Source organism: Anolis sagrei, chromosome X, assembly GCF_037176765.1.
Source record: "Anolis sagrei isolate rAnoSag1 chromosome X, rAnoSag1.mat, whole genome shotgun sequence".
Lineage (NCBI taxonomy): Eukaryota > Metazoa > Chordata > Lepidosauria > Squamata > Dactyloidae > Anolis > Anolis sagrei.
The window spans coordinates 98,046,154-98,061,658 of NC_090034.1; the positions used below are offsets into that span (position 1 = coordinate 98,046,154).

At 40.0% G+C, this 15,505-nt stretch overlaps 1 protein-coding gene across 1 annotated transcript; it reads right to left on the minus strand.

Annotated features, from left to right (window-relative positions):
* Positions 1-295: 295 nt before the first annotated feature.
* Positions 296-12,753, minus strand: LOC137094927 (cytochrome P450 2G1-like). Its single transcript, XM_067460922.1, has 9 exons — positions 12,489-12,753; positions 9,346-9,508; positions 9,114-9,263; positions 8,763-8,923; positions 6,532-6,705; positions 4,342-4,483; positions 2,256-2,443; positions 1,892-2,033; positions 296-768 (listed from the first exon to the last, which is right to left on the minus strand). The coding sequence occupies exons 1-9, from the start codon at positions 12,666-12,668 to the stop codon at positions 587-589; spliced, it is 1,482 nt and encodes a 493-aa protein (XP_067317023.1). The 5' UTR covers positions 12,669-12,753; the 3' UTR covers positions 296-586.
* Between the last annotated feature and the right edge of the window lie 2,752 nt (positions 12,754-15,505).

Sequence of the window (15,505 nt, forward strand, 5' to 3'; positions counted from 1 at the left end):
TAAAAACATAATTCTGCCCAGGTTCTAGTCTGCACATGCCCCCAAAAGTGCATGCTTCCAGAAGGACAGGGAGACTCACACCCCTTTTCCAAAACCCCTTAAAAACAGGGGAGGAGTAAAATAATTTACCCAGCTACCATTAAATTGCTGCCGGCCCTTTCCTGGTGCATAGGAAAGACAGGAGGGGTGGCAGGAGTGATTTTCCTCCTCCCCCCTTTCTCCTGGTGTGTCATTCCTACATGCCAGGAGAGGGCCGATAGGACTTTAATGGTGACCAGGTAAGTTATTTTACTTTCTCTCCTGTTTTTAAAGGGTTTGGAGGAAGGGGATAGAGCCCTCTCATGAAGTTGCAGAATTTTCAAGGGGTCCATCCAGACAGCCTTCATGCTGGATTTGACCCGGGTCTTTCAGGAAGACCTGGATCTTTCCAGCATCAAATTAATTCTGCAAAAAGCAGGGTTTTCCTGCTTTGTGCCGAAACTATTCATTTTTCCTAGAGATATCATCTGTCCAGCCCAGGAGAAAACACAAGAGGGCACACATTTTAGGTGCTGTTTGGATGCTCCCGGAAAAAGGGACCTCAGGGTCAGCGTGGGACGATGGAGACCTGGTAAAAGGGTGGGATGTTGGCAAAGCCACTTTCCCGAGGAGTGAGATCAATATCTTCGGGAGGCACAAGGGACTTCAATTGAAAACTCTGCAGGATGGTGGTGAAGAAAAGGAAAAGCTCCATGCGGGCCAAGCCTTCGCCCAAGCAGTTCCGTTTCCCTGGAAAAGAAAAAAACCAGAATTTATCTGCAGGCAAGGAGAGACACATCAAGATTTCTGGTCAGATGCCTCCTGAGATGCAACCAAAGAGTCTTTTCACCTCAAGTCCCCTTTTCTTTTCCATAGCATCTTTGGCCCATTCTACACTGCCATATAATCCAGATTATCAAAGCAGTTATTTCACATTATCTGCTTTGAACTGGATTTTATGAGTCTACACTGCCATATAATCCAGTTTAAAGCAGATAATCTGGATTTTATATGGCAGTGTAGAAGGGCCTTTGACTTTTTGTGGTCTTTCCCTTCCAACCAGCCATCTCATTGTCTTATATCTACTTCTAAAAGATGTCCCTCGTCTCCACCTTGTTATGAATTTGTGGATGGTCTCGTTGTTCATTTGGGGAATCCTACACACCGGGGAGACCCTGGTGGCACAGTGGGTTAAAGCGCTGAGCTGCTGAGCTTGTTGATTGAAAGGTCGCAGATTCTAATCCAGGGAGCGGCGTGAGCTCCCGCTATCAGCCCCAGCTTCTGCCAACCTAGCAGTTCGGAAACATGCAAATGTGAGTAGATCAATAGGTACCGCTCCGACGGGAAGGTAAGGGCACTCCATGCAGTGATGCCGGCCACATGACCTTGGAGTTGTCTATGGACAATGTCGGCTCTTCGGCTTAGAAATGGAGGTGAGCACTACACCCCAGAGTCAGACACGACTGGACTTAATGTCAGGGGAAAACCTTTACCTTACACACTTATATCTCTAAATCCAAATACAGTTTATGAAGACTACTTTCAAAATACAACAGATTTTCTGATTATGCACAAAAATCACATTATATGAAATTCCTGGAAGAAATCTCCACTGATCTATTCTAAGCACTATAAAAATAGAGATTGCCCAAGGAAACAAAATAAATTTACAACTAATGCTATAAAATCATGAAATTCAGTCCATAGAGTATATGAGGAGACTCTTAACCCTTACATATTTTTTATGTTTCTTGTGGGAGAATAAGGAAGCTTAAAAACACAAAAGGTCACAAGCTTTAAAAGCAAGCATGGGATATCAAGCAAAATGTGGATGTGATCCATCTCCTCATTGGAGGTTTTAGGAGAGTTCTACCTGAGGAGAAAGGCACAAAGGCATCATTCTTCTGGAAGCGTCCATTCTCATCCAAGAAGTTCTCTGGGTTGAAAGCATTGGGGCTTTTAAACATTGTGGAGTCATGCAAGACAGTGCTGAGTATTGGGTAGACCGTCATCCCCTGGGAAGGGAAAGAGTTATGAGTTCAGAATGGCAAAATGAAGTTCCAGAACAGAACATCTTGCATAGCATTCTTCTATACACCCCGGATCCATCAGCTCCATTTTGGTGTTCTATGTAAAGGTGGTGGGACATTTGGGTTTATCTGAGCTTGGCTCTGCACTTAGATAACTTTTTCTATGATTTATAGTTGAACTTCCTTTAAAAAAAACCCCTCTTATACCTTAGGGATTAGGTATCCTCGGAATTCAGTGTCACAAGTAACCATATGGGCCACACTCATAGGAAGGACATCACTGCATCTCTGCACTTCATGGATAACAGCATCTGTATAAGGCATCTGCCTCCGGTCTTCAGTATTTGGGACACGATCATGGCCAATCACTTGATCAATTTCTTCATGCACTTTTGCTGTTAAAAGTATGAGAATGAGAACCATCTGACTTTTTTTGTTTCTCCTGTTGCATGATAATACCCCTCCCATCTTTTCTGAATACCTGCTTCATGTCACATAATCAAAAAATGAAAAATGCTGATGTCAAATATTTTTAGTTCTGTGAGCCCTTAGTGTTCAAGTTTTTTCCCCAGGATACTTAGATGCTGAGATCCCACGATCGATAGTGACATAGGAAAATGGCATCCCATATACAAAATGGCAAACAATACAAAATGGAGAGAGAATGGGAATCTGTGAAATGGTGGGAGACTTGGCATCAAGATTTCCTTTCCCTTAAGTATTTTAAAGCCATGATTGGCTAAACCCCCTAGATGCAGAACCCATGGTTATAGAGGGCTGACTATCCTCAAATGAGTGTGGAAAAGAGGAATATAGGGTGAAATCTGACCATAGAATTGACCAGAAGCTCACCATAAATTTCCCATGGACGATCTAGAGCAGTGCTTCTCAACCTTCCTAATGCCGCAACCTTAACGCAGTTCCTCATATTGTGGTGATCCCCAACCATAACATTATTTTCATTGCTATTTCATAACAGTAATTTTGCTACTGTTATGAATCGTATTGTAAATATCTGATATGCAGCATAGTGTCTAGATCTAGGGAAGTAATGCTACCCATGCTCTATTCTGCCTTGGTTAGACCACACCTGGAATATTGTGTCCAATTCTGGGCACCACAAATGAAGAGAGATATTGACAAGCTGGAATGTGTCCAGAGGAGGGTGACTAAAATGAACAAGGATCTGGAGAACAAGCCCTATGAAGAGCGGCTTAAGGGGCTGGACAGGTTTAGCCTGAAGAAGAGAAGGCTGAGAGGAGACATGATAGCCATGTGAGAGGAAGTCACACGGAGGAGGGAGCAAGCTTGTTTTCTGCTTCCCTAGAGACTAGGAAGCGGAACAATGGCTTCAAACTACAAGAAAGGAGATTCCATCTGAACATGAAGAAGAACTTCCTGACTGTGAGAGCCGTTCAGCAGTGGAACTCTCTGCCCTGGAGTGTGGTGGAGGCTCCTTCTTTGGAAGCTTTTAAACAGAGGCTGGAGGCTGTCAGAGGTGCTTTGAATGCAATATTCCTGCTTCTTGGCAGGGGGTTGGACTGGATGGCCCATGCAGTCTCTTCCAACTCTATGATTCTATTATTCTATTATTCTACTGGACCAATGTTTTTTTTTTTGGGGGGGGGGAGAATCTGATACGCCCAAATTTGAAAACTGATGAGTTGGGGAGATTGATTTTGTCATTTGGGAGTTGTAGTTGCTGGAAGTTATAGTTCACCTACAAGCAAAGAGCATTATGAACTCCACTAATGATGGAATTGAACCAAACTTGACACACAGAACCCCCATGACCAAGAGAAAATACTGGAAGGGTTTGGTGGGCATCGACTTTAAGTTCACCAACATCCAGAAAGCACTGTGGACTCAAGCAATGGTGGATCTGGACCAAACGTGGGAGGGATACTCAATATGCCCAAATGTGAACACTGGTAGAATTTGGATAAAATAGACCTTGACATTTAGGAGTTGTAGTTGCTGGGATTTAAAGTTCACCAACAATCCAAGAGCATTCTGAACCCCAACAACGATAGAATTGGGCAAGACTTTTCACACAGAATCCCCATAATCAACAGAAAATACTGTATTTTCTGATGACTATTGGCGACCCTTCTGACAGCCAGGTTGAGAAATGCTGATCTATAGAGTCCAATAGATATATGATCTCTAGGGATCTCTAAGTCTTCCGGGATGACCCTATGATCTACTTCTGGCAAAGATTCAACCTGCCAATTTGAGCTAACTGTCAACGTAGCAGCAATAGCAGCAACAACAATATCAACAACAACAATACCTTGCACTTCAGGATATTTCATCAGAAACAAAAAGCCATATTTCAGAGTGCAACTGCCTGTCTCTGATCCACCAAGAATCAGATTGAGAATGCTGAGCTGCAAGTTCTTGATATTATATTCACTGCCTGGATTGTCTTTTTCCTGAAAGTAGGGAAGAACAACACATCATGAGACAATTTGAATAAAAACCACTGGCAAGTTGAATGGGAAAGGACATTCTAGACTAAAACTAGACAAGTCATATAATCCTGCTGCATTAGAGCCTGGTTTCTCATCTGTGTTTCAGATGCAAAGAATGGAAAATACAGGCTGGCATTCTGTACTCCAGTTACAGATTCTTAACTGAGGGTTCTGGGTCCATAATGACTCCATATTCACAATGCCCCTCTTCCTCTACTTTACTAAGCAGAAGATACTCCAAGAAATGGAGGTCTATTCTGAATTTAATTGGGGCTCAGAATGACATTTCTATCCGGTCCCTTCTGAAAGAGAAGTTGTAACAATCTGAAAGAGGACTCCTGTTCCAATGGCATGTCATCCAAAGGGCTCAGATCATCAGCAAAACAGCTCCCTGTCTATGTGACAGTTTTAAAAGTCTTTTTATTGAAAAGTTTTTCATTTACATAAAAAGGGGGGGGGGGGTATCAAGGGAAGATGGAAGAGTTGGAGATTGCCTCCCCCCCCCCCCCACCTATGGAACACCCTCCCTAGATTTATCAGATTGACCACCTCCCTCTTGTCTTTGAGAAGGAAAATCAAGACTTGGTTCTGGGACCAAGCATTTGATCAGTGGAAGAAAATCACACAACTTATGGCAATGAATTGACCCAGACTGGATTTTGGATTTCGATTTTTATGGATGTGTCTTAATTAATTGTTTTAATTGTTGTTTTAATTTTTAATATTTTGATTGTACTGTGATTGTTTTTATGATGCTAGCATTAGGCCGCCCTGAGTCCCCTTCGGGAGGAGAAGGGAAGAGTATAAATATAGGAAATAAATAAATAAATAGGTAAAGTAAAGGGGAGGATTAGGGGGTGTCGGGAAGGGAATCTGGAAAAAAAGGGGGGGTGGATAATAGTGGAAGTGAAAGGGGGGTCCAGGGAAAGAAGGGAGGGTAGGGGCTTTTTGGCTTCCCATCTTCTCAAATCTGAGTTACGTCTTCTCCTTTCCACACTTCTTGTGTTCTGTATCCTCTTCTTCATCAAAGGTTATAGGGAAAGATGCTCTTCTCCCCACAACATTTATATCAAAATTTCCATTTTTTTATTCTTCCATAAATTTTGTTAATAAACTCCAATCTACTACAGTTTTATTTTGTTTGTATCTAAGTTGTTGTGTCAAGCTGTCTATATTTCTCATTTTTATCATTTTGATTAACCATTCCTTTAGACTAGAGGTTTCTTTTCCCCTCCAATAATGCACATATACTATTCTAGCTGCTGATATTAAATAGCTAAATAGTGCCTCTTTGTTTCTGTCCCAGTCTACATCTAAAATACCCAGAAGGAAATATTCTGATTTAAATTGAAATTTTGTTTCAAGGATTGCTTGAGTCACTTTGCGTATCTCCCCCTAATATTTATTAGCTGTTTCACAGCTCCACCACATGTGGTGAAATGTTCCCTTTTCTTTTTCGCATTTCCAGCACTTTTCATTGGTAGTTTTATAACATTTTGAAAGTTTAACCGGTGTTGTATACCACCGGAAAAAGATTTTATACCAGTTTTCCTGGATATCATATGAATAAGTGAGTTCTATTTTCCTTGTCCACATTTTTTCCCAATCGTCCAATCTTATTGTATGGCCAATATTGGCTGCCCATTTTACCATACAGTCCTTTACTATGGGACAGGTTTTTTTAATTGCAAACAATATATGCAATTAAACGAATCAAAGAGCCACCTTTGCTCCCTATGAAGGAAGTTTCCAAGCTTGGGAGTAGCTACTGAGAAGGCATTTTTCCCCACCAAACATGTTACTACATCTTGCAAAAGCTCTCCTTGGACTCCATGCATGTTTTCTACTTTGTGGTATCAATTCTCATTTTTCTATTCTACTCTGCATCCACACTCCAATTAGAAGAAAGTATGATAGATTAAAGGTTTCTTATTTCATTTCTGTAAGTGACAAGGAATAATCTCCTCAGTTCAGGACACTTCATGCACCTTAATGCACCAACAAGGTACCTTTTCCATCTGGATGAGGAAGCAATCAATAAAGTCGCATGGGAAGTTGGGGTCAAGACTCTCTTGATTTTTCTTGATTCTCTTGGCAACGAAGAGCTTCAAATCCTTGGAATCATAGAACTTACTATAGAGTCCTGGAATGTACTTGAGGTAGTTGGCATAGATGTCATAGAACTACATAAAGAGAGAGACCATGCTAAATGGGTTAGCTGCCATTTTCTGCCAAAGCATCAACCGCAATCCCTTAGTTTGGCTTGAAGGGATTTCTAGTGCTAGTAACAAAGGGAACATATAAGGCCTCTGTTTCGTTCTAAGTAGGATGAACTAAAGATACCCCAATCATCCCCCAACATATGTGAACCACCCAAGTTTAATGACTGGGACATTGTGACTTCGAACATTATTTGCAAACAGTCAACTATTGCTGGTACAAGAGGTGTAGAGTGAAGTAGTGAAGAGACCAAGATGTGGAGAAGCAAAAGCAGGAGAGCAAGGAACCTGGGATAGGAAAGCAGAAGTTCAAAACATATGAAGAAAGGTTTGGATGCTATGAATTTTAAATGTTTGGATTTTTATTTTATATACTCTGGTTTCTCTTCAGATCATATAAATCTTTCCTGCCATGTTGGAAAACAAATCAAAGAACCCCACACAGTTGGCCATCAAGACTCTGATTAAAACCCCGAGAGAAGGAGACTCCACCAAACTCCAAGGCAGTGTATTCAACTGACAAACAGTTCTTACCATCAGAAAATTCTTCCTAATGTTTAGGTGGAATATCTTTTCCTTGCCATTTGAAGACATTGCTTCATTGAGTTCTAGTGTCTATACCAGCAGGAAACAAGCTTGCCCCTCCTCAGTGTTTCACCCTTTCAAATATTTAAGTGTTGTTGTCATATTGCCAATCACCCTCCTTTTCTCAAAACTAAACATATTCAGCGCCGTAAGCTGCACCTCATAGAGCTTGACTTCCAGACCTTTGATCTTTTTGGTGGTCCTTCTCTGCACACATTCTAGCTTGCCCATATCCTTCTTGAACTGTGGTGTTCATATAATAGGTTAACATAAGAGAGAGAAATAAGGTTGAACACTGTGAAAGCCACTCGATGTATGGCTATCAGACTCCTCCCAGTAGACTTAAATCAAGGAAAAGTTTCATGAGAATTACCACTCCTCTTAATGTTCACCCAGCAAATGCAAGAATATCCCTGTGGGCAGCAAAATCAGGCAATTTCCAACTGGATGCCCCCCCCTCCACACACACACACACACACGAGGGTCTTCCTCCAGGAGCAAACCAAGAATGGGCAACTTGGAAGTCCCTGTAAACAAGAATTGGTAGACCAAAAGACAACCCAGCAAAATGGCACTATCTAAAAAATCCTCCACTTTGTGCGACTGTGGAGCAGAACAAACAACTCCGCAATCTGTATGCTTGCCAACAATGCCCTGCCTCATGCACAGAGGAAGAAGTATTTAAAGCTACAGACAATGCAGTCACTGTTGCCTGTTTTTGGTTTTAAACTATTCAGCTGCTTTTGATCCCTTTATTTTATCAATTTTAAATTTATTTATTTATTTATGCAATGTTTTTGACACGAAATAAAACATAACATTTTTGAAAATGCAAGATTCATTCATTTTTTTTTCTTTATGTTTACAGATAATTTTTCATCCAATCTTCTGCAAGCAAACTCACTACATGCCTGGAAATCTGTTCCCAGAAAATCAGAATCCTTGTAGTGAAAACAAATGGAGAGTGACTCGCTTTCCCACAACAAGAAATATGAGTTCTTCACAAACTTAAAAAGGGAACCCAAGAAGGCATCAGCAAAGTGGACAGGGGAACTCAACACAGGAATGAGATGTTTCTTTGAGTGTGAGAAAGGATGACAAAATAACCAACGAATAGCAGCTTTCTTGTCTACAAGCTTTGAACCTGTCAAGAACTGGTGTGGACAGAGATGGAAGCTGGAGAGACATGAAGGCAATAGAGAGAAAAAATACTGCAGGGAAGTGGGGGAAAGAGAAGGAACAGTTATGTATAAAGATTGTCTTTGTGGATAACAAAAGAAGAGAAACTATCTGGATTGGAGATGGGATTTGGGACTGAACATGTGAAATGAATATCTAAGTAGGTGAGAAATGAAGAATGGAGGAAAAATCAGGGGAGAGATTATGACAGATGGTTGTAGAATAATTAAAACTGATCATTATTGCAAAAAGAGTACCTGGGCCCAGGAGGAGCTCATTTCCAAGAAGAATTCATTTAGCATCACCAAGAGGGCATGAAATTCCTTGTCTTCATAGTCAAATCGGTTCCCAAAAACAATGGAGCAAATGATGTTGGTGAACGCATGGCTGAGGAGGGTGGTAGGCTCAAACGGCTTTTCTACAACACAGCAAAGAGAATGAATGAAGAAGCAGTCCACAGATAGTCCTTCTGGTGCCAAGAATATGACCCAATGCACACAATGCAGACTAATTGTTGGGCAAAGGGACCTGATATCCCTCTTGCTTTAGTGATCACAGTACTTTCACTGAACAACATGAGTTCAACCTGTCTTTGACACCTCTCTTACCCTTTGTCTTCCGAAATTCCTCCAGCAGGAATTGAGCTTCTTCTTGAATTCGCTGTTCAATAGACTTTTTCCCCATTCCAAAACTTCTCAAGACGGCAAGGGAGAATCGTCGCAGTTCCTTCCAGCGTTCTCCATTGGCAAAGCCCACTCCTGAAGGAAACAGGAGAAAAACGACATGGCAAGCAGAAACAAGAGTGGAACCATTGTTGTAAATGTAACTGGGATACCTCACCATATCCTTGGAAAGTAGGCACCATTGAAGGCATGCAAACTCTTCCACTGAACTCTTCTGCCTTGTCTATCAGGGCCTCCTTCACAGCTTGGTGTCCACATAAGACCAGAACCGGGCGTGATCCAAAATAGACGGTGAAAACAGGGCCATATTTTTCATGTAGCTGTAGGGAAAATCAACCTGTATGTCAACACACTCCTTTGGTTTAGGCCAACCTTTGAAATGGGCTAATCTTACACATTTGGAAACAAGAGTACATTTCAGTGTACAGTGTTCCCTCACTTATTGCGGGGGTTCCTTTCCAGGACCACCTGCAATAAGTGAAAATCGACCAAGTAGGGACGCCATATTAATTTTAATATTTATACATTACTAGCCATCCCCTGTCACACACATTGCTGTGGCCCAGACTCTGTATATGTGTTTTCTGTGTGTATATATTTGTGTATGTGTGTATTTATGTGTGTTTGCATATATATGTGGGGGAGGGGAGTTGCACATGCGTTGTAATATATTTTGTAATTTTTGGCATTTTAAGTGTCTTCTGCTGTGTTTTTCAGTGTTTTTATGAGTGATGGTCACTTGTTGGCCCGATAGGTGTATTGTACCCAAATTTGGTGTCAATTCACACAGTGGTTTTTGAGTTAGGTTAATCCCACAAATGAACATTACATTTTTATTTATATAGATTTTATATATTATTTTCTTACCCACGCTTCCTTACCCTCCTCCCAGCCCATCCCAAGGGCGCCTGCCTGCCTCCCTGGCCTCCACAGACCCCTGCAGAGCCTTCGGAGCCACGCAGGCAGCAGCAAGCCAGGGAGGCAGGCCATCCATGCTGCACCTCAGGCTGCCACACTTCCGGGGTCCCTGGCCTCCACTGGACATAAATATTTTATATTTTATATTAATATTTTCAAAAACCCGCGAAACAGTGAGTCTGCTAAAAGCGAACCGCAAAGTAGTGAGGGAACACTGTACACTGAATCAGCGCAGAGTTTTGCTATTATACTTTTTGATGTTCTCCATCATTTCCAGAGGTGGCCCTAGGTAATTTTCAATGGTAAGCAAACAGTATTTTGCCCCCACCCCAACCAATCACTGATATATATTTTCTGTTCGTCATGGGAGTTCTGTGTGCCATATTTTGTTCAATTCCATCATTGGTGGAGTTCAGAATGCTCTTTGATTGTAGGTGAACTATACATCTCAATAACTACAACTCGCATATGTCAAGGTCTATTTTCCCCCAAGAGCGCCCCTGGGCAAAATCAACTATACTGCAAATGCTTACTTTGCGTAATGGGTTGAGCCGCCCCAGATCATTTCTAAAAGAGCTGATTTTTTCTGTTGGTTGTAGAGAAATTAGTGTGCATCTTACAATCAAAGGTATATTGTGCAGAAATGTCATATTTCTGCACAATATTTCTGCCACCAACCAATGTAGATATCTGGAAAATGTGATTTTTGCATGAATGTTATGTTTCTTATTTTTTTTTGTATGAAAAATGTTTTATGCACTCCACCATGTAGAATTAATGCCGTTTGTGATCACTAGAGCACTCTAGCAATCTTTTTCCCAAATTGAAACCCAGCAATTCTGATTTTGTTATATTAATCTTTAGTCCTGAAAATTTGTAAAAGTCTGCTAATATTATTTCCAATTCTTTTAATGATTCTAATGGGTTTTCTGTAATTATCAATAACTCATCGGCAAACAAATTTACTTTTACTGCCTCATTTCCTATTCTATATCCCATTATTCTACCATTATTTCTTATTCTGTCCGCTAAATACTCTATAGCTAGTGTAAATAGTATTGGGGATAGTGGGTATCCCTGCTTGACCCCTCTTTCTATAACTATTTCTCTAGTATATCCCCTATTTACTTTCACGTTTGCCTTCCCCTTTTTATATATTTCATTTATGGCTTCAATAAATTCCTTGCCTATTCCAAAATTATCCATTCTTTTAAATAAGAAATTGTGGTTAACTGTATCAAATGCTTTATATACATCTAGTTTGATAAACGCATAACTTTTTTTACTTTTCTGGGCAATAACGTTGATCAAATTCCTCAGTGGGTGGCTTATATTTCTTACCTTAATAAATCCGTATTGATCATCCCCTATCACTTTTGGTAATATATCCTTTAACCTATTTGCTAATTTTTTTGCAAATATTTTGTAATCTTGATTTAATAAGCTAATTGGTCTATATGAATTCACTTCTCTTGGATTCTTCCCTGGTTTGAGTATTGTTATTATTTCTGCTTCTCTCCAGGACTCCGGTACTTCTCCCTCTTTTATTATATTATTAAAAATTATAGCTAATTCTGGAATAAGAACCTCTTTCATTTGTTTATAAAATTCTGCAGTAAATCCATCGTTTCCTGGTGATTTTCCTTTTTTAGGATTGTCTATTACTTTCTCAATCTCTTGATATGATATTTCGCTCTGTATTTGTTTGTTTTTTCCTCCTCTCCTATTTTTTCCTCACCCAATCTTCACATGGTATATTTTTTTCTCCTTTATATAATTTCTGATAGAAATCTGCAAATATCTCCCTAATGTTTTTATTATCCTTTATCAATTTATTTATCATATATTTCTTTCACTTTTTCTTGAAGCCATAGCAATTAATAGAATATCAAACTATAAATCCTAGAAACTAATCCAGACAAGAATAGCATTTTGGCTGTCTGGTGTCCTTTAGGGTGTATGTAAGTCCCATCATCAACTGACACACAGAGAGACAGGGGGTATGGAAGATAATATTTTTGTGTTTGTGAAAGAATATCAATTAGGGTTTACTTTGAGAAGACATTTTTGTCAATTTTCTTCATTACAGATTATATCCATGCAATAAAAGATGAAAAGAAAGAAGAAAGCAAAGAAACAGACAAAGAAGAAAAGGATGGCTTCCAGTGTTCCTTTCAGCAGTTATACATATACACAAGAAGTACCATCAGCAATCCTTTCTAATCATTCGACCCAACAGTTAGCAGATCTTCTTTCCCATAAGCACCATAGAATCATACAGTTGGAAGAGACCTCGTAGGCCATCCAGTCCAACCTCCTGCCAAGAAACAGGAAAAATTGCATTCAAAGCACCCCTGAAAGAGTCTGAAAAAGAGTCCATACCTTGAGAAGAGATTTTAAGATTTCAGATGACTTCATCTGCAGGAAATTCCCAATCAGGGGCAGGGGAGTAGGTCCTGGAGGGGGTTTCCCCTTGTGCAATCGTTTCCTCTTTGAAAATATGAGCAAATGGCAAGAAAAAAAGAAAACAAGGAGAAGGATGACTGCACCACCCCATTCCATGTTACTTGTTGTCAACTGTCTTTTTCTTGTGGAAGAGTGCAGATACCGGCCCCATACAGCTGAAGCTTTGTGGTCTTTTATTGGGGTTGGTTAGGCACCGCCTTCTGTGTTTCATAACTGAACAGACCTGAAGCACAAGTCAACAGTAAGAGCAAGCAGGAATCAATCATACTGACTACTAATCCTTGGAACTCAGGAAAACATTGTTTATTCCTTCATAGCAGGGGAATGGAGTGGACGGATGTATCAATGTATGAATTGAAAACATATGTAGATGATGTCATGTTGGTTCTGGAAAAACTGTGAGAATGTATGGAAGTACAATTGACCCCATCTAAATTGGCTGAAGTGCTTAAACGCTATAATAAATGTTGGATGTCTAAACAAGAAGAATCAGATATTTGAATTGAAGGAATGTGTACAAAATATCTAAGGTAGATGACAAAAAAGAAGATAACTGCACCAGCCAACTTCAAGGTATGGGTCTTGTGGTCACATATCCACTCTAATTCACTTCCATGTATTTTATCAATAGTTGGTTCCTTTGGTAGGATGTAGTGGTCCAGAAGCAAATGTGTTGAATGCTCTGCTTATGAGATGTAAGTCAAATTCACTCAGCTCTTCCTTGGTTACCCAATACTGTGGCTGTTGGATCCAGAGGACATATAGAGTCACAGTTCATAGCTACTGCAGATAAAAGGATTATATTTCATGGATCTTAGGAATGAAGATCCAACACCACAATGTAACCCTAGAGTACATTAAAACTCTGCTCATCCAGATTTATACTCTTTCAGAGCCTTTATTGAATCTGCACTGCATTGTTTTGGAGACACATCAGCATTCACATAAGAAAGTATCCAAGTCCCATTCAAAATTGTTGAGACACTTAAAACTTGGCACATAACTCAAGGGTATTTTCAGTCGTCTGCAAATATGTTGACATACAGCATTCTGCTATATCTGAGATATTTAACATAACCCGATTGTTCTGGATTTTCCTCCCTGCAACTTATGAATCCTGCTATGCAAACAACCAATGAATACAGGACAACCAATTCATTACAGACAAAGATCAGTTATTAGTGAAAGGTATCAGTTGTCAAAGATAATCGAAAACCTAACTAGTAAAGTAACAATGCCTCCAAATGTTTAACGTGTAAGTTGAATTACTGACAGTCTGGAGACTGAAAAAGAAATATCCAATCCTTCTACTTTTCCACAATAAAGACAACGTGGTATAACATTTATTTACTTGCTTACTTACTTACTTACTTATTTCATATGCCATATTTTCCTGGAGAAGGATCTAAGATGGCTTCCAAGGTCAATAACCAAAGACAAATTTCAGCAACAAGCAATTTCTTACTTTAGCTGTCACACCCATAACAAATTTCTCCAAGCCACAAGGATGGTGCCTTATATAATGATGGCATGGTATCAAAAACGAATGGCAATTTGTACTGTAGTAGTGCTTTCAATTTGAGGCTGAGGGCTAAGGAATATATCCTGTGCCACTCTTAGAGTAGATGAGCATCCAATTCCTTTGAAAACATTGATCTTATAGACTGAAAAGGAAACATATGCTACTCTTGGAAAGTGCTTGTATATCATCAGTTCATACCTTACAAAGCACAATTCAAGATGAAATCACTAATATAATTAATCTAGACTTATGCATTTATTGCTGGTTCATACTCGGGATCCCTATCTGTTTCCTATTCCAGTCTTCTCTTCTCTGTGTTCTTCTGATGTTCAGGAAACAGCTGAATTTGGAACTATTAAAATGTGGAGTTGAGCCACTGGACCCTTAGTATATGCTGGGATTTGGCTAAAAGATTTCCTGTTAATATAAAACTTGATAGACCAGTGTTTCTCAACCTGGGGGTCGGGACCCCTGAGGGGGTCATGAGGGGGTGTCAGAGGGGTCTCCAAGGACCATCAGAAAATACAGTATTTTCCGTTGGTCATGAGGGTTCTGTGTGGGAAGATTGGTTCAATTCTATCGTTGGTGGGGTTCAGAAGGCTCTTTGATTGTAGGTGAACTATACATCCCAACAACTACAACTCCCAAATGTCAAGGTCTATTTTCCCTAAACTCCACCAGTGTTCACATTTGGGCATATTAAGTATTCCTGCCAAGTTTGGTCCAGATCCATCATTTTTGGAGTCCACAGTGCTCTCTGGATGTAGGTGAACTACAACTCCCAAACTCAAGGTCAACACCCACCAAACCCTTCCAGTATTTTCTGGTCATGGGAGTTCTGTGTGCCAACTTTGGTTGAGTTCAATTGTTGGTGTTCAGAATGCTCTTTGATTGTAGGTGAACTATAAATCCCAGCAACTACAACTTCCAAATGACAAAATCACCCCCCATCCCCAACCCCACCAGTATTCCAATTTGGGCGTATCAGGTATTTGTGCCAAATTTGGTCCAGTGAATGAAAATACATCCTGCATATCAGATATTTACATGATGATTCATAGCAGTAGCAAAATTACAGTTATGAAGCAGCAACGAAAATAATGTTATGGTTGGGGGTCACCACAATAGGAGGAACTGTATTAAGGGGTCACAGCATTAAGAAGGTGGAGAACCACTGTGATAGACGCTCAAATGCCATTGTACTCAATTGGGTAGTAAAATAATGTCCCTTATAAGTAAAATGACAAGACCAAGATTTACTTTTGGGATTTTTAAAATTTTAGAATATTTTCAAGCTATGGGTTGTTGAAACACAAGATAAGGGGAACCAACTACTACGTAGCTGTGGAATTAAGATGTTGCCACACTAGATAATTTCAAGGCATCCTCAGTACTTGATAATCACTAAACT

Bases quoted from the DNA above. Each gene is read 5' to 3' on its own strand.
- LOC137094927 (XM_067460922.1), bottom strand. From the start codon at position 12,668: ATGGAATGGGGTGGTGCAGTCATCCTTCTCCTTGTTTTCTTTTTTTCT. The intron at 9,264-9,345 runs GTGAGGTATCCC...TGTTTCCTTCAG, and splicing joins GCCTACTTTCCAAGGATATG to GAGTGGGCTTTGCCAATGGA. The intron at 4,484-6,531 runs GTACCTTGTTGG...CCCTACTTTCAG, and splicing joins TCCTCATCCAGATGGAAAAG to GAAAAAGACAATCCAGGCAG.